Genomic DNA, 23,820 nt, shown 5'->3' with positions numbered 1-23,820 from the left:
GAAATTGTCTCTTTCACTAGGGGTCTATACCAGGGTTTGCTGTCTTGAGTGACCCTTCATAGTGTGAGTTCAAATCCAGGTCTCTCCCTTTGTCGCTGTCACTTTGAGCAAGGTACTTAACCTCGTGGAGCTGCTGTGAATGTGGAATGACGTAAAACTTGTGTATGACACTTCTGTGATGTAGTGCTTTAAAACAAAATTCAGATGTCATATCATTTCATCTGTAAATGGCAAAAACCACGATTACTTTTGCACCATCCTAATACTTCAGTATGCATCTTTCATAAATAAGGAATTTAAAGAGAAACAACTTCAGCATTAATGATCATACCCAACAGAATTAACGGAACTTATTTAGTATCACCTATACAGGCTGTGTTGTTTCCCTATTTATCTCAAAAGATGCCTCACTACAGATGTTTGTCCACTGCAAAGCTTTCCTGAGTTTTCTCTGGCAGAATTACTTCCAGTGTCCTTTTTAGTTGCAGAGCACTTTATTACATGAGGACTCCACGGCTTGCATGGTACATCTCAACTGTCCGACTGTCCCAGTGGTTTTGAGATAGTTCTTTGAGGGAACAGGCGCCTTGTCTGGCTCCTCATGGGTCACTGACACAGTGCTTGGCACCCACCTGGACTGTGCAACTGATTGACTCTGAGGGTATGAGGAGTTGTTCTTTTTGCCTGGAAAAGGAAGTTCATGGAGGATAGAAACTCAGATGGAAAAAGGGGTTAGGCTATTACTAGGGAAAGCCTAGGGTGCCAAGATTGTGTGCGAATCTTATCTGAGATCAGCGGGATCTGCTGCCGGGTTCTGACAAGAGAAGGGTCATGATTTCTTTTTTTCTTTTTTTTTCTTTTTCTTTTTTTTTTTGATACAGAGCTTTGCTCTGTCGCCCAGGCTGGAGTGCAGTGGTGCGATCTCGGCTCACTACAACCTCTGCCTCCCGGGTTCAAGCGATTCTTCTGCACCACCATGCCGAGCGGTTTTTTTTTTTTTTTTTTTGTATTTTTAGTAGAGACGGGTTTTACCATGTTGGCCAGGATGGTCTCAGTCTCCTGACTTGTGATACGCCTGACTCGGCCTCCCAAAGTGCTGGGATTACAGGCGTGAGCCACCTCGCTCAGCCGAGAAGGGTCATGATTTCTAACTGCCCTCATTACCCTATCTGTTCGCTTTTACAGTGAAAGTCATCAAAACAATTGTCTGCACTTGATGAATGCTGCAGTTCCTTTCTGTGCATCATCTATTTAATTTCTAAATATTAGTGGGGGGAGGGTTCTAGATATACTTACTGACTTCTTATTTAATTCCATTCAGGTCAAAGAACAAATGATGTAGAATACCAGTCTTTGCAAATGTATTGGGAGTTATTTCCCGACCCAGCATGTAGTGTGAGTTGGGGAATGTCCCATAGGCCCTTTAAAAGCATGTGCATTCTGTTGTGCAGTGGTGTACTAATATCAGTTTGGTCAAGTTAGTTATTATGTTCAAATCTTGTTATTTCCTTATGGATTTTTTTTTTCTAGTTATTTTATCAACTGTTGTGGCAGGGTGTTAATTCCAACTAGGACTATGGAATTTGCCAGTTTCTCCATTGAATTCTGTCAATTTTTGCTTCACATATTTTGAAGCATTATTACTATAAGATGCATACACATTTATCTTTGTTATATCTTCCTGATGAATTGACTGTTTTATTATCATGAAACATCCCTTTGTATTTCTGGTAATACTTTGTCCTGAAATATAGTTTATCTGATAGTTATATACCCATTCCAGTCTTGTTATGTTTACTCTGTGCATGTTCTATCTTTTCTCATTCATTTTCTTTCAACTGACCTATGTCTTATATTTAAAGTCTTTATATTGTAGACAACATATGGTTGGGTCTTGCTTTTTTTTTTTTAATCCATTCTGGCAATCTGTGCCTTATTTATTTTTAGAGACGAGGTTTTGCTATGTCGCCCAGGCTGTTCTCCAACTCGTGCGCTCAAGCAATCCTCCTGTCTCAGCCTCCCGAAGTGCTGGGATTACAGGCATGAGCCACCGTGCCCAGTCTGTGCCTTTTAATTGGAATGTTTATGTCATGTAATTATAGATACAATTAGATTTAGGTCTCTTTTACTGTTTTTTTTTTCTTCCTCTGTTCCTATTCCTGCCTTTTTTGGGCCAGTTGAACTTTTTTTTTTTTTTTTTAACATTCTAATTTAATTTAATTCAATATAACTTAATTGCCACTTAGCTATACTGCTTTGCAGTTTTACTTTATATTTTTAGCTGCTGCTTTAGAGATGACAGTATACATTTGTAACTCTTCACAGTCTATGTAATCTTGTACAACTTCATGTAAAATGAAGGATCTTGTACTTGTACCTACCTACTCCTTCATTCTTCAGGCTATAATTGCCATATGTATTGAATCTTCATATGCTGTCAATCACAATGCAATTTTAATATATTTGCTATAAACAGTCTTTTATTTTATCTTTTTGAGGTAGAGTCTTGCTCTGTCATCCAGGCTGGAGTGCAGTGGCACAATTTTGGCTCACTGCAATTTCCGCCTCCCGGGTTCAAGCAATTCTCCTGCCTCAGCTTCCCAAGTCACTGGGATTACAGGCATATGCTACCATGCCCAGCTAATTTTTGTATTTTTAGTAGAGATGGGGTTTTACCACGTTGACCAAGTTGATCTTGAACTCCTGGCCTCAAGTGATCTGCCCACCTTGGCCTCCCAGAGTGCTGAGATTACAGGTGTGAGCCACTGCGCCTGGCCTCAGTCATGTATTTTAAAGACATTAGGAGAAAAAGATAGTTTTTTGGGGGTGTGAACATTATTTATCATTTCTGGTGATCTTCAGTCACCACAGAAAATCCAAGTTTCCATTTGGCATCATTTCTCTTCAGTTTGCAGAAACTCTTACAGGGCAGTTCTGCTGGCAGTAAATTTTACTGGTTTTCTTTTACTTGAAGATGTCTTTGGAGTCTTTTAAAAAATCAACTTTATTACAAAATCACAACTCTTAAGGGTACAATTTGATGAGTTTTAAGTAGTGTATATTGTTGTATAACTGATTTGCTCCTTGTCACTAAAGTTTTGCCTTTCCTAGAATTCCACGCAAATGAAATCATATAGTATGTATTCTGTTTCTACCTTGTTCCTTGATCAGTAGTTTATTCCTGTTCCTTTCTATTGTATTCTGTTGTATGAGTCTGCTACCTTTTTATTGATCCATTCTCCTTTTTCTGTTGTTTTTGATTGTTAGGTATAGTAATTAACCCACTGTGACCATTCTTGTACAATTCTTTTCTTTTCCAGGGTTCATTTACTAGGCTGATGTATAACTCTTTTTGTGCCCTGTTTTTTTAAAAACATATCTCTTGGGTACTTTGGGAATTGCTAGATCATATGTATGTTTAACATTTAAAAACCTGCCATACAGTCTTCAGAAATAGTTGTAGCATTTTACAGTTGTGTTCCTGGACCAAACTGAGGGTCAGGCTGCTCTTTCTCCTGGCCCAATAACGAGATGCAGATGAACTGGGGAGGAAGAGAGTTTTTATTTCTATAACTGGTTACAGGGAGAAGGCCCAGGAATCATTGCAAAACTCAAAATTACAAAGTTTTGCCAGGCACAGTGGCTCACGTCTGTAATCCCAGCACTTTGGGAGGCTGAGGCAGGCGGATCACTCGAGGTCAGGAGTACGAGACCAGCCTGGCCAACATGGTGAAACCCTGTCTCTACCAAAAATACAAAAATTAACCAGGTTTTGTGGCAGGCATCTTTAATCCCACCTACTTGGGAGGCTGAGGCAGGAGAATCACTTGAGCCTGGGAGGTAGAAGTTGCAGTGAGCCAAGATCGCCCCTTTGCACTCCATCCTGGGGGACAGAGTAAGACTCTGTCTCAAAAAAATAAAATAAAATAAAATAAATTACAAAATTTTCCAGAGCTTATATACCAAGCTATATCTCTACATGTAAGTGTGCCTTCATCTAAAGACATAAGTGATTAACTTCCTTTAATCTATAAGGTCTGAGTCCTGAAGACCTTCCTCTGGAGCCTCAGTAAATTTATTTAATCTAAATGGGTCCAGCTGCTGGGGTGATTACTCTTATTTTATCTCCTGCTAAATCATGGAGGTTTGGGGAGTTCCCTCAGATCCTCAATAAACTTGTTTGTGGAGGCCTAGGGAGTTTCTTCAGACCCACAATAAAACTTGTTTAATCCTAAATGGGTCCTGTTAAGAATTCCTTAGTTATTTACAAAAATTAGGGGGACATGGTGGTGCTTGCTTGTAATCCCAGCTACTCAGGAGGCTGAGGCAGTAGAATTGCCTGAACCCAGAGGCAGCGGTTGCAGTGAGACAAGATCACACCATTGCACTTCAGCCTGGGTGACAGAGAGAGACTGTGTCTCAAAAAAAAAAAAAAAAAAAAAAAAAAAAAAGTTAGTTGTTTTGCCATGCTTTAAGGCCCGGGAAAGGCCTAGGCAAAACTCTTGATGAGCTTTTGTTACATCCCAGCCTTTGTATAAGGGCACTGGCCTTTAATATTTAACTTAACCCCACAGTCAGTACTGAAACAGTTCTTAGTGAGACCTGACCTGCCACAATCCCCACTGTCAATCTGCACATGATTTCTGTCATGCTTGTATATTTATTTATCACGAGAATTGTAGGGAGATGGGGTGTCATAATCTTTCTGGCTACTTCCTGCCGAGATGTGGTCATTGTTACGGAGCACCGAACGCAGCGCTGGAGTGGAAGAGTTCGATTTGTTCCCGGTAGCACTCTCTGTTTTGGGGGCTTAGAGGCAGTGCCTGCTGAAACATAATAGTATGCAACAGCAACACATATCAATAGGTTGCTGCTGTTTTCTTCTGGAGTTTAAGTTGTCTAGTCTTCAGTTCACAGGGCTTCAAGAAGGCACAGCTTAGGTTTCAGTGGTTTCAAATTAGGAAAAATGGGGAAAAAGGAAAAGAAGGAGGAAAAAATTGAAAATAGTATTTTGGAGACCTGTAGACAGAAAAATTAGAATTTAATCCAAAGTGTAGAATATAATAAAAGCTGAAAAAACATCAGGTGAAACTAGAATTTAACAACAGGTGTACTATAGTTTTTGAAACATAATTTTTCTCTCTCCAGTTTCCCATTTTTATTAAAAGATAAATCATGGTAGGACTGGTTTTCTTCATTGTACTTGGTCTAATTATTTGTATACAGTGCAGGAAGAATAATTATATTTCACGTGGGCTTTTTAAATTGGCTTTGATGGAACTTTGTTTCATAGAAGGAATCTGAGATAAGACTTTTTAACGCCAAGCCTAGCCATGGATTTGTATCATCAAATACCTATCAGTTAGGTGAATGCCTCTCCTCTTGAGGTTCTAAGATAACTTGGGGTTCCTGGCCTGTCAGAAAGTGATTACTTACCACAGATCAGAAACCCGGTACAGGGACTGTGTACACAAAATATGAGGCCAGTTTCCAAGGACTTTATTGGCTTTATAAGTGAAGTTCGATTCCTTAAAGGAGAGCACATCATTCCAGTTAAAGCCTTGGTAAAATAACCAGTTTTTCCAATTGTGTCCTGTTACAAAATAAAACAGATTCTTATTGCACTTATGCAAATAACTGTATTGCCATAAATTAAGAATACTCACAGATAGTTTCCAAATTTTGAAGGAACCAGGTAGAGAGGAACAAATATGCTCCAAATTTTGTTCATAGGCATATACTTGTTACAAGCTGTTAATAGCTCAAAAGAAAAGTTTCCTTGACACTGAAAAGCAAAACAAAGGATTAGCAATATTTTAAGCAAAATGTCAAAAAGATCACTCCAGGCTCCTATTAGTTCAGTTCATGCAGTTATTTGCTGTCCTGCTTGATATTAATGAACATTTTAGCTTGTCACAAGTCCTGAACGTTTTTCGTCTATTCTGATGTCACAACCTCTAAAGTTATCGGAAACCTGCATTCAAAAGCACCTGTTAGAGCTTTACAGCTGATTATAAAACTGCCTTCTTTTTTTCTTTTTTTGAGATGGAATTTCACTCTTGTTGCCCAGGGTGGAGTACAATGGTGTGATCTCGGCTCACCACAACCTCCTCCTCCCGGGTTCAAGTGATTCTCCTGCCTCAGCCTCCTGAGTAGCTGGGATTACAGGCATGTGCCACCACACCCAGCTAAAGTTTTTTGTATTTTTAGTAGAGATGGGGTTTCTCCATGTTGGTCAGGTTAGTCTCAAACTCCCGACCTCAGGTGATCTGCCCACCTCGGCCTCCCAAAGTGCTGGGATTACAGGCGCGAGCCACCGTGCCCAGCTTATAAAACTGCCTTCTAAAGAGGACCAAAACAAGACAACAATTGTTTATGGATGACAAAAAGTTTTAGGGTAGCCATAGTTACAGACACAATTGACAAGGAAATCTGTTAACTCTGTGGCACAAAATAATTTAACATAACAATTATAATTATTACTGATAATGTACATTAAGATATATCAGAATTATAGGAGTTTCCCATAACTTTGGAACACATACCAATAACATATTTATACAAATATAGCCCAAAGAAAGCTAAGCATGATTTCATATTTAACAATGCTTTCTGTATAATTTTTATACCAAATAAGCCCAATTTCATCTTTACATTCGTGTACTATTAATGTTGGCTGGGCACGGTGGCTCACGCCTGTAATCCCAGCACTTTGGGAGGCCGAGGCGGGCAGATCACTAGGTCAAGAGATCGACACCTCCCTGGCCAACGTGGTGAAACCCCATCTCTACTAAAAATACAAAAATTAGCTGGGCATGGTGGCACATGCCTGTAGTCCCAGCTACTTGGGAGGCTGAGGCAGAAGAATCACTTGAACCCAGGAGGCGGAGGTTGCAGTGAGCTGAGATTGCGCCACTGCACTCCAGCCTGTCGACAGAGCAAGACTCTGAGTCAAAAAAAAGTTAAACTAACGTTGCATTTCTTGGATGGGTCTCATGTGTTCCCATGTCATCCTTATAACCTATTGCTGTATTTGACTTTCTATTATTTTTAAAGGACTTTTTCAGGAAGTGTATGACTTTGTCAGGTTTTGATGTCTGGATTATGTTGGCCTCATAAAATGAATTGGGAAGTACTGCCTTCTCTCCTACTTAAGTATTTGACAGAATTTATCTGTGAGCCTGAACTTTTACTTCTGGTTAAAGTTTAAAATCATAATTTTAATATCTTTACAGATGTAGGGCTATTCAAAATTACCATTTTAGTTTTGGTAAACCTTGTGATTAAAGGAATTTGTTCATTTCACCAATTTGGGGCCTGTCGTTTTTATTTTATTTTATTTTTTTGTTTGAGATGGAGTCTTGCTCTGTCACCCAGGCTGGAGTGCAGTGGCCAGATCTCAGCTCACTGCAAGCTCCGCCTCCCAGGTTTATGCCATTCTCCTGCCTTAGTAGCTGGGACTACAGGTGCCCGTCACCTCGCCGGGCTAGCTTTTTGTATTTTTTTTTTTTTTTTTTAGTAGAGACGGGGTTTCACTGTGTTAGACAGGATGGTCTCAATTTCCTGACCTCGTGATCCGCCCGTCTCGGCCTCCCAAAGTGCTGGGATTACAGGCTTGAGCCACCGCGCCCGGCCTGTTTTTATTTTTAGTAAGAATCTCTTATTGTCCTTTTAATGTATGTAGGATCTGTAATAATGTTTCCTCTTTCATTCCTGATCTTGGAAATTTGTCTTTTTAAATTTTAATTTAATCACTTTTCTTAGGGGTTTAGTAATTTTTTTGGAGGGGGTTGTAAGAGCTTTGATCTTCTTATTCTTTTTTTAAATTATTGTGGCAAAAAAACCACATAACATATATTTATCCTCTTAATACTTTTTAAGTATACTGTGTAATATTGTTAACTATGTACAGCCGAACTCTAGAACTGAAATCTTTTACCCATTGAATAGCAACTCCTTCTTTTCCTCTTCCCCATCTATTAGCAACTACCATTCTACTTTCTATCAGTTTAATTACTTTAGTATTCATATTAGTGGGATCATGCAATATTTTTCTTTTCTGGCTTATTTTATTTAGTATAATGTCCTCAACGTTCATCTATGTTGTAGCATGTGCCAGAATTTCCTTCCTTTTAAAGTCTGAATAATATTCCATTTGTATGGCTAGACTACATTTTCCGTATCCGTTCATACGTTGAATGGATACATCTGCTTCCAATTCCTTTGGATATGTATCTAGAAGTTGGATTACAGGATAATATGGTAGTTCTATTTTTAATTTTTTGAGGAACCTTCATGCTGTTTTCCATAGTGGCTACACCATTTTACAGTCCCACTAACAGTTCACTAAGGTTCTAATTTTTTACATCCTTGTCAACACTTGTTTTCTGTGTGTGTGTGTGTGTGTGTGTGTGTGTGTGTTTTGTAGTGGCCATGCAAATTGGGATTAGGTGATATCTCATTTTGGTTTTCATTTGCATTTCCCTGGTAATTTGTGATGTTGAACATCTTTTCATATGCTTCTTGGCTATTTGTATACCTTCTTTAGAGAATTGTCTATTCAAGTCCTTTACCCATTTTTAATTGAGTTGTTTGTTACTGAGTTGTAGAAGTTCTTTATATATTCTACATTTTAGCTCCTTATTTGATATATGGTTTGCAAATATTTTCTCTCATTCTGTAAGTTGCCTTATCACTGTGTTGGCTCTCTTCTTTGCTGCAAAGAAGTTGTTAAGTTTGATGTAGTCCCGTTTGTCTATTTTATATTTGTCGCTTGTTCTTTTAGTGTCATATTCCAGAAATCATTATCAAGACCAATTTCATGAAGCTTTTTCCTATTTTTTTTTTTTAGGAGTTTTATAGTTTCAGGTCTAGGGTTTAGCAATTTTAATATTTTTTGCAAACACCCTTTGACTTTTTAATTCTCTATAATTTCATTTCTATTTCATTATAGTTTCCTCTTTATTATTTCCTTCTTATTTGGGGTTCTTTTTGCTTTTCTTTTTTTAGCTTCTTAAGATGGGAGCTGAGTTATTTTTAATTAAGACTTCTCTTTTTTAAAGCAGATTTATTTAAACCTATAACTTTCCTTCTCAGAACTGCCTATTCATTTGCTAGGGCTGCCATTACGAAGTACCACAGAATGGGTGGCTGTAAACAGAAATTTTTTCTTCACAATTCTGGAAGATAGAATCCAAGATCAAGGTTTCAGCAGGGTTGGTTTCTTCTGAGGCCTTTCTCCTTGGCTTGTAGCTGGTCATCTCCTCCCTGTGTCTTCACATGGTCTTCCCTCTGGAACTTTTTATGTCCAAATTTTTGCTGCTGCTGCTGCTTTTTTTTTTTTTTTTTTTGACACGGAGTCTTGCTCTCACCCAGGCTGGAGTGCAGTGGCCGGATCTCAGCTCACTGCAAGCTCCGCCTCCCGGGTTCACGCCATTCTCCCGCCTCAGCCTCCCGAGTAGCTGGGACTACAGGTGCCCGCCACCTCGCTCGGCTAGTTTTTTTTGTATTTTTTAGTGGAGATGGGGTTTCACCATGTTGGCCAAGATGGTCTTTATCTCCTGACCTTGTGATCCACCCGCCTCGGCCGCCCAAAGTGCTGGGATTATAGGCGTGAGCCACCGCGCCTGGCCAGAATTTTTTCTTATAATGACACCAGTTATATTGGATTAGGGCCCATTCTAATGACCTCATTTTTACTTAGTTATCTCTTTAAAGACCTTACCTCCAAAGACAGTGACATTCTAAGGTACTGGGGATTAGGATGTCAATATATGAATATGGGAGACAAGGAATAATTCAGCCTGGAACAGCTCCAAGTCACAAATTTGGTAAGTTGTGATATGTATTAATAGGTTTATTAGAATCACTGAGTTCAAAATATTTTCTTGTATCCCTTGGAATTTCTTCTTTGATTCATGTCTCCTTTAGATAAGGGCTGCTTGATTTCTAATTATCAAGGTTTTAAAAAATATCTTATTGTTACTGATTTCTGCTTTAGTTCCATCTTGGGCAAATAATATACAGATGTTCCTTGACTTACAATGGGATTATGTCCCAATAAACCCACTGTAAATTGAAAGTATTGTTTAAGTTGACAATGCATTTAATACACCTAACCAACCTGCTGCACATCAGAGCGTAACCTAGTCTACCTTAAATTTGCTCAGAATACTTACATTAGCCTACAATTGGGCAGTCATGTGCCCACGGTGGTTAGGGCACAGCTTGGTTTTGTAGATTTCAGGGAGGCATGAGACATCAATCAAATACACTTAAGAAATACATTAGTTTGGTTCAGAAAGGACAAAATCATCTGGCAACACGGTCCGCTATAGAGTATGGGTTGTTTACCTTCATGCTTGTGTGGCTGCCTTGGAGCTGTAGCTTGCTGCTGCTGCCCAGCATTGTAAGCCCTGGAAAAGATTAAAATTCCTAATTTGAAGTAGGGTTTTGAGTGCGCATGGTGCTTTATGCCTTGTAATCCCAGTGCTTTGGGAGGCTGAGGCAGGAGGATCGCTTGAGGCCAGAAGTTCTAGACCAGCCTGGACAAACAGTGAGACCCCATCTCTATGAAAAAAAAAGAAAAAGCCAGGCATGGTGGCACACATCTGTAGCCACAGCTACTCTGGAGGCTGAGGCAAGAGGATTGCTTGGCCCAGGAAGTTGGGGCTGCAGTGAGCTGTGACTGTGCCACTGCATCCAGCCTTGGTGTCAAAGTGAGACTACCTCTCAGAAACTAAATTAAAAAGAAGTATGGTTTCTACTGAATGTGTATTGCTTTCACACCATTAAGACATCGAAAAATTGTGAGTAGAACCATTGTAAGTTGGGGACTGTACTCTTTCAGTTTTAGTCCTTTGAAATTGGAGATTTGTTTTATATGCCTCAGTATTTCATCTACTTTGGTGAATGTTTTGTGTACACCTATAAAGGATATGTATTCTGTACTTGTTGGGTTTGGTGTTCTGTAAATATCCATTAGATCAATACTGTCCAGTAGTGTTTTCCAGATCATCCATTTCCTGACTTATTGTCAATTCACTTTTCCATTAACTGAGTGAGGTGTAATAAATTTTCTTAACTATGATTATGCATTGGTCTATGTCTCTTTTTCCTATTCTGTCATTTTTCTTCCTGTATTTTCTCAGTCCGTGGCTTGTCTTTTCATTGTCTTATCAGTGATGTAGAATAGGAGTCATGAAAGGGGGCATCCTTGCTTTTGTTCCTGATCTTAGCGGGAAAGCATCTAGTTCCTCACCATTAAATGTAATGTCAGCTGTAGGCTCTGCACTCTCTCTCTCTCTTTTTTTTTTTTTTTTTTGAGACAGTCTCACTGTGTCCCTTAGGCTGGAATGCAGTGGTGCGATCTCGGCTCACTGCAACCTCTACCTCCCGGGTTCAAGTGATTCTTCTGCCTCAGCCTCCCAAGTAGCTGGCTGCCCACTACCATACCCAGCTAATTTTTGTATTTTTAGTAGAGACGGAGTTTCACCATGTTGACCAGGCTGGCCTCGAACTCCTGACCTCAAGTAATCCTCCTGCCTCAGCCACTCAAAGTGCTGGGACAGCAGGCGTGAGCCACTACACCTGGCCTGCACTTCATTTTTATTTAAGCATAGCCACAATTATTTGCAGAGGACATTGGTTAGACCATTTTTAACCTAACTTATAAACAGTATAAATTGTATTGAACTTAATTTTTTTATGTTATCTATGATAATATTTTTAAAATGTTATCTAATATCTAATCATGTGCAGGTTTCCTCAGTTGCCTCAAAAATGTCTAAACAAGGTTCACACATTACAGTTGATTGGGGTCTCTCTTTTTTTCTTCTTTGAGGCGGAGTCTTGCTCTGTTGCCCAGGCTGGAGTGCTATGGGGGGATCTCGGCTCGCTGCAACCTCCACCTCCCGGGTTCAAGCGATTCTTCTGCCTTAACCTCTGGAGTAGCTGGGATTATGGGCGCCCACCACCATACTCAGCAAATTTTTTGTATTTTTAATAGAGATGGGATTTCACCATGTTGACCAGGCTAGTCTTGAACTCCTGACCTCGTGATTCGCCCGCCTCGGCCTCCTAAAGTGCTGGAATTACAGGTGTGAGCCACTGTTCCTGGCCAATTTTTGTATTTTTAGTAGAAACGGGGTTTCACCATCTTCGTCAGGCTTGTCTTGAACTTCTGACCTCGTGATCCATCCTTGGCCTCCCAAAGTGCTGGGATTATAGGCGTGAGCCATTACGCCTGGTCGATTGGTGTCTCCTTAATTCTCTTTTTATTCTGTAAGATCTATAAGAGCTCTTTCTATTGTATTTTTTCTACTGTATTTTTAATGCTATTCATTTGTTGAAAGTGTTGCATTTTTAAAAAATTGCAAACATGTTAGTTCACACCACAGAACGTTTGTATCATTTCTTAATGACCGTTCCCTCCATATCCAGAATATTATGATCATACTGTTGACAAAAAGAGTCAAACTCTGTAAAATATTTTTAGAGATTTATTCTGAGCCAAATATGAATGGTCATGTCCCGTGACACAGCCCTCAGGCGATCCTGAGAACACCCAAGGTGGTCGGGGTACAGCTTGGTTTTATATATTTTAGGGAGGCATGAAACATCAATCAAATCTATCTACATTGATTTGGTTCAGAAAGGCAGGACAACTCAAAGTAGGAGGGGCAGATTCCAGGCTATAGGTAAATTTAAACATTTTCTGGTTGACAGTTGGCAATTGGTTGAGTTTATCTGAAGACCTGAGATCAACAGAAAGGAAATGGTCAGGTTAAGATAAAGGATTGTGGAGACCAAGTTTTATTGTGCAGAGGAAGCTCTCAGATAGCAGACTTCAGAGAGAGCAGGTTGTAAAATATTTCTTATCAGACTTAAAAGGGTGCCTGGCTCTTAGTTGATTATCTCTTGTATCTGGGAAGGAAGGAAGGCAAACAAAGGGGAAAGGGGATTCTCTATAGAATGTGGATTTTTCCCACAAGAGACTTTGTAGGGCAATTTCAAGGTATGGCAAGGAAATGTATTTTGGGGTAAGACATTTTGATTTTCTTCCCTGTTATGCCACAGTCAGATTGGAAAGTAAGTCATGATATACAGGGTTAAATAAAACTCATCAGACAAGAATTTATGGTTTGTAGGGCACGAATCCCCAGGCCCCTTAGGTAGGAATTTGGGCAAGATTAAAAAAAAAAAAAATCAGAGCTTTGTCCTCAAAACCTAACACTATTAACAATAATTCTCATCACATATTGAATTGTCTCTTACAGTCCGCTTTTCTCATTCATTTGTGCAAGACAGGATCCAGTCAAGACCTATACTTGTCATCTGAAGAATGATTTATCTCTTAAGAAATATTTTCATTAGGAAAAAAATCTACCCCTACTTCTCCCTTCTTAAAAATCTCTTCATGAAATTGACTTGTTATAAAACTAGGTCAATTACTGATTGCCTGTTCCTAAATTCCAAGTCACATTTCAAATTTTGGTACCTAATTTTTGATACGTGAGTGGAGGGAAGGGTGCAGCCAGGGTCATATAGGATACTCAGGTTATGGCCTCCACCCTGCTTCATGTCTCCCTCAAAACCAGGAACTTCTGCTTTGGACTTCCTGGAACCTGTCCTTTGGCCTCAGGGTAAATGTGAATAGGATGCTTTTGTTTTCAGTATGTTGAGGCTTTTTATTTTTCAATATGAATGCTCATTTGAGGGCACTCTGAGGCCTTTTTCTTTTAATGGAGTCCACACAAAGTCTCAGCCAGCTGCTGGAAGATGGGGGCTCCCTTCCCCAACTAGAGTTTGGATGTGAGCCTGTTGCTGGCTCAGCTCTGTGGGCTTTATTTGAAAGACACTGGCTAAGAATGGGCTTCACTAATGCCCTCTGCAACCTGCCTTTGTTGCTTCCCTGTTCCCCTACTCCCTGCTGAATTGGGAGGCTGGACAGAGTGTGAAGGGTGTTCTTCCCGAGTACCTCTCTCACTTCTTATCTCTTTCCCCAGATTTGCCTCTGCGACTTGCCTTTCCTCTAGGAAGAGCACTCCAGAGAGCAGGGAGATGGCGCCAGGACTCCTGACAACCAGGGAGGAGGTAAGTCCTGAAATTTCTTCCTAGCTATTGCAGGAAGGATTCATAATGGTTTCTTGTCCTGAAGGCTGCCTTCTTGGTATTAGGCAAAGCCTATCTTGATCTTATAGGTGTGACTCATCTTTTCTGGAGCTTTCTCTCAGCCTTATTTGCTACATTTATGACTCAGGTATTTACCAAGGAGTTAACTGTGACCATCACATCCTGGGCAGTTAAAATAAAAATACAGGACATCCACGCTTACGTGCCCAGTGACTCCGAAGGCCTACAAAAGTATAGTGGCTCACACCTGTAAACCCAGTACTTTGGGAGGCTGAGGTGGGCAGATCACCTGAGGTCAGGAGTTCGAGAGCAGCCTGGCCAACATGGTAAAACCCCGTCTCTACTAAAAGCACAAAATTAGCTGGGCATGGTGGTGGGTGCCTGTAATCCCAGCTACTAGGGAGACTGAGGCAGGAGAATCACTTGAACCCAGGAGGCTGAGGTTGCAGTGAGCCGAGATCACGCCACTGCACTCCAGCCTGGGTAATAGAGTGAGACGCCATCTCAAAAAATATATATATATATAAGAAGGCTCTCAAAAGACAAATTGTCTGATTTGCCCCTGAAGGGTTTTGCAAGCTGAAGAGTTAAGGGAAGAGACTGCTGTGAAAATGGCACAGGACAGTGGCGCATGCCTGTAATCCCAGATACTGAGGAGGTTAAGGCAAGAGAATCGCTTAAGCTCGGAAGGCGGAGGTTGCCATGAGCTGAGATTGTGCCATTGCACTCTAACCTGGGCGACCGAGCGAGACTCCATTGCAAAAAAAAAAAAAAAAAAAAAAAAAAAAAAAAAAGGAAGGAAAATGGGGCAGGAATCCTATCCCTTCTCAGAGACAAGGTGACTGGCAGGCTATCCCTCACCCTGTGGGAAGCTTTCAACAGCCAGTGGTCTTTGGCTACATTAGTCTTCTGTGTATAGGTGAAGGCTCTAATCTACTATTTCTGTGTGGTGCATGGATAGATTTAGTTTTGCAGGCCTGTACTTTATAAAGTGGGTTTGCTATACTTGAAAATTGGAAGATTATGCTTAAAGTTCCAGATTGCCTCCTTCTCTGAAAATAGATTATTCCCCACCGGCTAGGCAGCATTTGAGCTTGATGTAACTGAATAGAATTAACACTGACAACAGAAATGGCTGTCAGGCAGGGCATTTTTGTATTGATTTTATCAATTAACAAAATATTTATTGTCATTTTTGCTAATTCAGTTTTGCTTTGTGCTATAAATATGTCAAGTGTAGAATGATTTTGAGAGATCTGTATGTAATCGTATTCTGGGGCTCATGGTGGATATTTGCATGTTTCTGGATACATTAAAAATGGTTTTGATTTTATCAGACTGTCACTGAGAGCTGTGAGTCCCTTATTTGTTACACTTTTGAGAGAAATCTGTAACACCTTTGAGAGAAAATATGTATGTAGCACAGGCAGTTCAGGATTTTTTTCCAAGGTAATAGGAGACTTTTTTCTTCTGTACGTTGCACTTTACTGTGTGTATTAACAGAGGAACATTCTTGCCAAACATGGAATACTGGCTTATGTCTGCTGTCCTTACTCTTTCACTTCCTGTGGAATCTTTAGCAGGCCCTAAACCTTATCTGTCTGTGACCAACTTCTCTCAATATACATTTTTGTTTGTTTGTTTTAGCCATTTCTTTGTGTTAGAAACAAAATGCTTGTTCCTCAGTGCTGCAAAGAAATAGCACTCAAATGTAAATTTGATTTTCTCAGCAAGGTAATTTTTCCTTCTATAGAAGGGTACAACTCGCGAATGGAGTAATGGTGAGAGCACACCTGGACAAGGGAGGGGAAGGGGTTCCTATTCCTGACGCAGGTAGCCCCTACTGCTGTGTTGTTCCCCTGTTGGCTAGGGTTGGACTGCACAGTCTAAGCTATTTCTGATTCGCTATTTTAAAGAGAGCAGGAGTACCAGCCAGAGTGGTTGGGTGGGTAGTTTGGCGGGAAGGGCAGTTACTCAGGATGATTCAGGCCAGAGCAGGTGACCAGGGGTGACTCAGGTCAAAGCAGGTGACCAGGGGAACAGATGTGAACTACTGATTATAACTGGTGGGAAAGTTGTTTACTGAAACTAGAGGCAAGGGGGCGAAGAGAACCAGGAAGTTAAACTTTAAAATGGAGAATCAAAGAATAAGAGAGCTGAACATACTGACATACTGATTCTTTGAAGAGAAACTTGGAGTTCACTATATCTAACATTTGTGAAAAATTGATGAAAAGATATAAGCATCTAAGAGGCTTAACTTTTTAAGACAAAGCTTCCGTACCTAGAATAGTGTCTCTTAGTCAAAAACTACTCATTGCGTAAAGGGAAAGAGGTTTGTTTGTTATGATGCATGTTATTTTAAGCATTGAAATTATGTATTTTACGGTTTTTAAAATTGCATTTCCTGGTACTTTGTTATGCATCAGATCTGAATTACGTAGAAGAACCTGACCTATATGTAACATGACATTTAGGCATTTTTCCTAAGGGCTTTTGCCTGAGAGGAGAAATTGTAACATGCATTATAGTTGTAACACAGAAAGGGAGCTGGTAAGCACAGTATGTGAGCTAATAAGAAACTAATTAGCACCCTGTGAACCCAGAAAACCTGAGACAGGTCTCAGTTAATTTAGAAAGTTTATTTTGCCAAGGTTGAGGATTGTCAATGAAAAGAGTCAAACTATGTAAAATATTTTTAGAGTTTTCTGAAACAAATATGTGTGACCGTGGCCCATAACACAGCCCTCAGGAGGTCCTGAGAACATGTGCCCAAGGTGGTCGGTATACAGCTTGGTTTTATGTATTTTAGGGAGGCATGAGACAACAATCAAATACACTTAAGAAATACGTTGGTTTGGTTCAGAAAGGCGGGACAACTCAAAGCAGGGGTTTCCAGGCTATAGGTAAATTTAAACATTTTCTGGTTGACAGTTGGTTGAGTTTATCTAAAGACCTGGGATCGATAGGAAGGAAAGTTCAGGTTACGATAAAGGATTGTGGAGACCAAGTTTTGTTGTGCAGAAGAAGCTCTCAGATAGCAGACTTCAGAGAGGAAGCAGGTTGTAAAATGTTTCTTATGGGACCTAAAAGGGTGCCTGGCTCTTAGCTGATTATCTCCTGGATCTGGGAAGGAAGAAAGAAAGGTAAACAAAGGGGAAGGGGATTCTCTATAGGATGTGGATTTTTCCCACAAGAGACTTTGCAGAGCAATTGTAAGGTATGGCGAGGAAATATATTTTGGGGTTAAATATTTTGATTTTTTTCCTTGTCTCATAATGTTATGCCAGAGTCAGATTGGAAAGTAAGCCACGATATATAGAGTTAAATAAAACCCATCTGATGAGAATATATGGTTTGTAGGGCATGACTCCCCAGACCCCTTAGATAGGAATATGAGCAAGATAGAAAGAATCAGAACTTAGTTCTCAGGATGCTCCCATGACAGCCTCAGGAAGTCCTGACAACATGTGCCCAAGGCGGTTGGGATACATCTTAGTTTTATACATTTTAGGGAGACATGAGATATCAATCAATGTATGTAAGAAGTATATTGGTTCAGTCTGGAAAGGTGGAACAACTTGAAGCAAGGGCTGGAAGACTTGAAGAGGGGTTCCAGGTTATAGATAGGTGAAAGGGACAGTTACATTCTTTTGAGTTTCTGATTAGCCTCTCCAAGCGAGGCAATCAGATATGCATCTATGTCAGTGAGCAGAGAGGTGACTTTGAATAGAATGGGAGGCAGGTTGGCCCTAAGCAGTTCCCAGCTTGACTTTTCCCTTTAGTTTAGTAATTTGGGGGCCCCAAGATTTATTTTCCTTTCATAACCCCTTCATTGAATCTTAAATTTTTTTTAAATGTTTGTTTTGTGCAGGAGACTTTGTTGGTTTAGGAACAATGATACCTACAGCATAGCATCAATTTGTATAAGATATTTGGTTTGTTTAGGGGTTCACTCCACATTGGAATTAAAACTTAAAAAAATTTTTTTTGTTGAGATATAATTCACATACCATACAACCCAACCATTTAAAATGTACTATTCAGAAGATTTTATTATATTAACAAAATTGAGTGACCTTCACCATCATGTTTTCATCACTGCCAAAAGAAACCTCATACCCATTAGGAGTTATTCCCCATATGCTCCTCTCCCAGCCCCTCCCACTGATCTGCTTTTTGTCCTATGGATTTACCTCTTCTAGATATTTTATATACATGAGGTCATACAATTTAACAAAAATGAAACATGTATCATAAAAAATTACAGAGTAAGGGCTGGGCGTGTTGACTCATGCCTGTAATCCCAGCACTTTAGGGGGCTGAGGCGGGTGGATCATGAGGTCAGGAGATTGAGACCATCCTGGCTAACATGGTGAAACTCCATCTCTACAAAAATTACAAAAATTAGCTGGGTGTGGTGGCATGCACCTGTAGTCCCAGCTACTCAGGAGGCTGAGGCAGGAGAATTGCTTGAATCTGGGAGGTGGAGGTTGCAATGAGCCGAGATCATGCCACTGTACTCCAGCCTGGGCAACAGAACAAGACTCCGTCTCCAAATAAATAAATACATACATACATACATATGGAGTAGGGAAATCCAGGCCTCTGTCCTTCCCCAAAGCAACTAATGAGCTGGCAGAAACTGTCAGAATCAACTTTTGTAAAATTCTGGAATCTTATCAAAACTGGAAGACTTGGTGAAGAAATAAGCTGCTGCTTAGTGGTGAGAGCGTACTGTAGCATTTCAGACTGCCTGGCTACCGTCAAGTTGCCTCTCTCCCACCTGTCCATGAGGAAGCCCAGGCACAAAGACTTTAAGTCAACTTTCTTAATAAGCACAAAGAACCAAGGAAACCATGGACATGGAACTAGAGTATATGAAGTCAACAATTTTCAACAGAGAATATCAGTATAGAAAACTTATTTTAAAAGGTATACTATGAGGCTGGGTGCGGTGACTCACACCTGTAATCCCAGCACTTTGGGAGGCTGAGGCTGGTGGATCACCTGAGGTCAGGAGTTTGAGACCAGCCTGACCAATATGCTGAAACCCCATCTCTACTAAAAATACAAAAAAAATTAGCCAAGCATGGTGGCGGGCACCTGTAATCCCATCTACCTGGGAGGCTGAGGCAGGATAATCACTTGAACCCAGGAGGCGGAGGTTGCAGTGAGCCGAGATTGCGCCACTGCACTCCAACCTGGGCAACAGAGTGAGACTCTGTCTCAAAAAAAAAAAAGGACTATAACTAATTATAAGTAAGTTATTGAATTAGTATATTGTAAGTATATTGAATTAGTAATAAAGTAAGTATATTGAATTAGTAAGAAAAATCCTCCCGAGCGTCGGGTACAGTGGCTCACACCTGTAACCCCAGCACTTTGGGAGGCCGAGGCAGGTGGATCATTTGAGGTCAGGAGTTCAAGTCCAGCCTGGCCAACATGGAGAAACCCCATCTCTACTAAAAACACAAAAATCAATCAGGCATGGTGGCACGTGCCTGTAATCCCAGCTACTCAGGAAGCTGAGGCAGGAGAATCACTCGAACCTGGGAGGCTCAGGTTGCAGTGAGATGAGATGAGGTCGTGCCACTGCACTTCAGCCTGGGCAACAGAGTGAGACCCTGTCTCGAAAAACAAACAAACAAAAACAACAACAACAACAAAAAGTCCTCCCAAGAAGAAAAGCCCATGACCAGATGGCTTTGCTTGTTAATTCCACCAAACATATAAAGAAGAGTTAACACAAATCTTTCTCAAAATCTTCTAAAACATTGACACTACAAGAAAAAAGGACTATAAGCCAGATATCCTTTATGAGTATAGATAGAACAATCCTTACCAAAAATATTATCAAATTGGATTCAGCACTGTATTAAAAGGATTATATTGTTGCCAAGTGAGATTTACTCCCACAATGAAAGGACAGTGCAACATATGAAAATCAGTAAGGTAGTATACCACATTAATGGAATGTGGAATAAAAACCCCACAGTCATGTTATTCGATGTAGGAAAACATTTGACAGAATTGAACACCCTTTCATGATAAAAACACTCAGTAAACTAGGTATGGAAGAAAACTCCCTTAACATGATAAGGGCCATGTATGAAAAATCCACAACTACAATCATTCTTTATGGTGAAAGACTAAAAGCTCTAGGAACCAGGAACAAAGCAAGGATACCCACTTTTACCCTTTCTATTTCATATAGTACTGACAGTTCTAGCCAGAGTAATTAGGCAACAAAAAGAAAAGGCATCCAAATTAGTTAGGAAGAAGTAAAATGATCTCTTCACTGAAAGCATGATCTCATATTTACAAAACACTGGAGTCCTCTGCTGTGGTATGAATGTGCCCCCCAAAATTCATGTGTTGAAACTTAATCACCAATGTGATCTAATGTGATAGTATTAAGAGGTGGGCCTTTAGGAAGTGTTGTGGGCAAAGCCTTCATGAATTGAAATTTGTGATCTTATGAAAGGTTAGAGGTGGGCCGGGCACGGTAGCTTTTCACTGTAATCCCAGCACTTTGGAAGGCCAAGGCAGGTGGATCACCTGAGGTTGGGAGTTCGAGACCAGCTTAGAAGCAGAGACTGGACCCTCACTAGACACTAAACCTGCTGGCACTTTGATCTTGGACTTTCAGCCTTCAGAATTGTGAGAAATAAATTTCTGTTCTTTATGAATTAGTCTCAGCAAATTTTTTTTTTTTTTTTTTTTTTTTGAGATGGGATTTTATTCTTGTCACCTGGGCTGGAGTGCAATGGCACGATCTCGGCTCACTGCAACCTCTGCCTCCCAGATTCAAGTGATTCTCCACCTCAGCCTCCTGAGTAGCTGGGTGACGCCTAACCCAATGCCCAGCTAATTTTTGTATTTTTAGTAGAGGCAAGGTTTCACCAAATTAGCCAGGCTGGTCTCAAACTCCTGACCTCAGACGATCTGCCTGCCTTGGCCTCCCAAAGTGCTGGGATTGCAGGCATGAGCCACTGCACCAGGCAGCAATTTTTTTTTATAACAGCAGGAATGGACTAAGTCATCCACAGAGAAAATTGTTAGAGCTAATGAATTAAGCAAAGTTGCAGGATACAAAGTAAACACACAGAAATCTGTTGTATTTCTGTACATTTACAATGAGCTATCTGAACAGGAAATTTTAAAAAATTGTAACAGCATCAAAAAGAATGAAATACTTAGTGATAAATTTAACCAAGGAAGTAAAGACTTGTTTGTAGAAAACTGCAAAATACTGCTAAAAGAAATTACAGAAGACCTAAATAAATGGAAAGACTTTCCATGCTTGGAATGAATTAGAAGATTTAATATTGTTAAGATGGCAATACTACCCAAAATGATCTATAAATTTAGTTCAATCCCAATCAAAATTCCAATGGTGTTTTCTTCAGAAATAGACTTAGACTGAAATTTATATGGAATCTCATGGTACCCTGAATAGCCAAAACAATCTTGAAAAAGAAAACAAAGTTGGAGGACTCACACTGCCTGAGTTTAATGCTTACTGCAAAGCTATCATAATCAAAATAGTGTCATACTGGCATAAGGATGGATACGTGTAGATCAGTGGAATAGACAGTCCTGAAAAAATATCACGTATATTAGTAAATTGATTTTTTTCACAAGGATAGATGTGGAGATCATTCCATCAGAAAAGGGCAGTGTATACAAATGGTACTTGGACAACTGGATGTCCACAGTCCAAAGAACACGCTTGAGATAAATGAAAGAATTAGAATGCCTCAGCAAGGAAATAGAAGGTTTTCAGAATAAGTATATGGAAATTTTAGAACTGAACTAAAAAGCTAGGGGATAGACTTACCAGTGTATTAGCGGTAACAAAGAAATGAGTGAACTAGAAGATAGAACAGAGAGAAAATAGAGTGGAAAGAAAAATGAATAGAGCCTCAAGAATTGTGGGAGTACAACAAAAGATATAATATTTATGTCTTTGGAGTTAGGTAGGGGAAATAAAGGAGGGAAGGGCTGAAAAAGTACTTGAAGAAATAATGGCCAAAAGTGTCCCAAATATGGCAGGAAACAAACCTACAGATTTTAAAAGCTCACTGAGTAAATTTGGAACATGATGAACCTAATAAATCTGTCAGAATACATTACAAGTAAACTTCTGAAGACTAAAGATGAAGAAAATCATCCTGAAAGCAGCCAGATAAAAATTGTGTTACTTATAGGAGAAAAACAATTCGAATGCCAATGGATTTCTCATCAGAACTGATAAGAATTGACTGGACGTGGTTGCTCACGCCTGTAATCCCGGCACTTTGGGAGGCTGAGGTGGGCGGATCACCTGAGGTCAAGAGTTCGAGACCAGCCTGACCAACATGGAGAAACCCTGTCTCTACTAAAAATACAAAAAATTAGCCAAATGTGGTGGTGCATGCCCGTAATCCCAGCTACTCGGGAGGCTGAGGTAGGAGAATCGCTTGAACACAGGAGGGAGAAGTTGCAGTGAGCCAAGATCACACCACTGCACTCCAGCCTGGGCAACAAGAGTGAAACTCTGCCTCAAAAAAAAAAAAAAATCAAAAAAAAAAAACAAAAAAAAACCTATAGCTTACTGTGCCTAAAGTGTATAAACAATGTGGTTTATGCTGAGATTTTAATATGTGCTCGGCAGAGGATGTCTGTTGACTAGCCCCACTGAGACTTTGGGCACTGAGGTTCTAATGGGTTTCTCTGATAGACAACATTTAACGTATCACGAATTATTACTGAAGAATTACAGAGTCATGTGTGACTCTGTTGAGAAAGAATTCTTGGCATTTTGTGTCTGGTTTCCTCCAGACTTGTCTCTTAAACCATTTCCCTTTTCTGATTTTGTTTTGCATCCTTTCGCTACAATAAGCATAGTCATGAGTATAACTACATGATGAGGTTTATGAGTCTGTCTAGTGAATCATCGTACTTGGGAGTGGTCCTGGAGTCTTATACGGTTTGGTTCTGTATCCTCCCTCAAATCTCAAATCTCAGGTTGAATTTTAATTCTCAGTTTTGGGGGAGGGTCCTGGTGGGAGTGATTGGGTCAGGGCAGTGAATTTCCCCCATGCTATTTTTGTGATAGTGAGTTCTCACAGATATGATGGTTTTTTTTTTTTTTTAAGTTTCAATATTTTATTCAAGTTTTTTTTTTTTTTTTTTTTTGAGACAGAGTCTCGCTCTGTCGCCCAGGCTGGAGTGCAGTGGCCGGATCTCAGCTCACTGCAAGCTCCGCCTCCCGGGTTCACGCCATTCTCCGGCCTCAGCCTCCCGAGTAGCTGGGACTACAGGCGCCCGCCACCTCGCCCAGCTAGTTTTTTGTATTTCTTAATAGAGACGGGGTTCCACCGTGTTAGCCAGGATAGTCTCGATCTCCTGACCTCGTGATCCGCCCGTCTCGGCCTCCCAAAGTGCTGGGATTACAGGCTTGAGCCACCGCGCCCGGCCCGGGGTTTTTTTTTTTTTAAACGGATATTAACTACAGCATTTGAAGGGGAAGAGTTAATTCCACATAAAATGCAAGACACTAAAATGTACCCATTAAACTGCTAAAAAACAAACTGAGTGGTGAGAATACGACAGAAGTCCAGTTTAGATTCTGAGTGTTGTCACCATGTGATTACAATCACACAGACTCTTCCAAGCTTCCAGCTGGAGCTCCTGGAAGCT

At 40.2% G+C, this 23,820-nt stretch overlaps 1 protein-coding gene across 7 annotated transcripts in view; it reads left to right on the top strand.

Moving 5' to 3' along the window:
- The window catches only part of ZNF169 (zinc finger protein 169), a 133,263-nt gene that overhangs the window by 87,119 nt on the left and 22,324 nt on the right, over nucleotides 1–23,820 (top strand). For 4 of the 7 annotated variants that reach the window (XM_073021434.1, XM_073021433.1, XM_007969816.3 and 1 more), the window contains one exon: nucleotides 14,007–14,094. In XM_073021434.1, the coding sequence (XP_072877535.1) occupies nucleotides 14,007–14,094 (88 nt within the window). Of the gene's footprint in view, nucleotides 1–7,542; nucleotides 9,831–12,007; nucleotides 12,099–14,006; nucleotides 14,095–23,820 lie in introns of those variants that run through there. The other 3 variants (XM_073021435.1, XM_073021436.1, XM_073021437.1) reach the window with 2 other exon arrangements.

The sequence above is a fragment of the Chlorocebus sabaeus genome, chromosome 12 (genome assembly GCF_047675955.1).
Source record: "Chlorocebus sabaeus isolate Y175 chromosome 12, mChlSab1.0.hap1, whole genome shotgun sequence".
In the NCBI taxonomy this organism is placed as follows: domain Eukaryota; kingdom Metazoa; phylum Chordata; class Mammalia; order Primates; family Cercopithecidae; genus Chlorocebus; species Chlorocebus sabaeus.
Note: the sequence above shows the minus strand (reverse complement) of the source record. Positions and strands in the feature narration are given on the sequence as shown.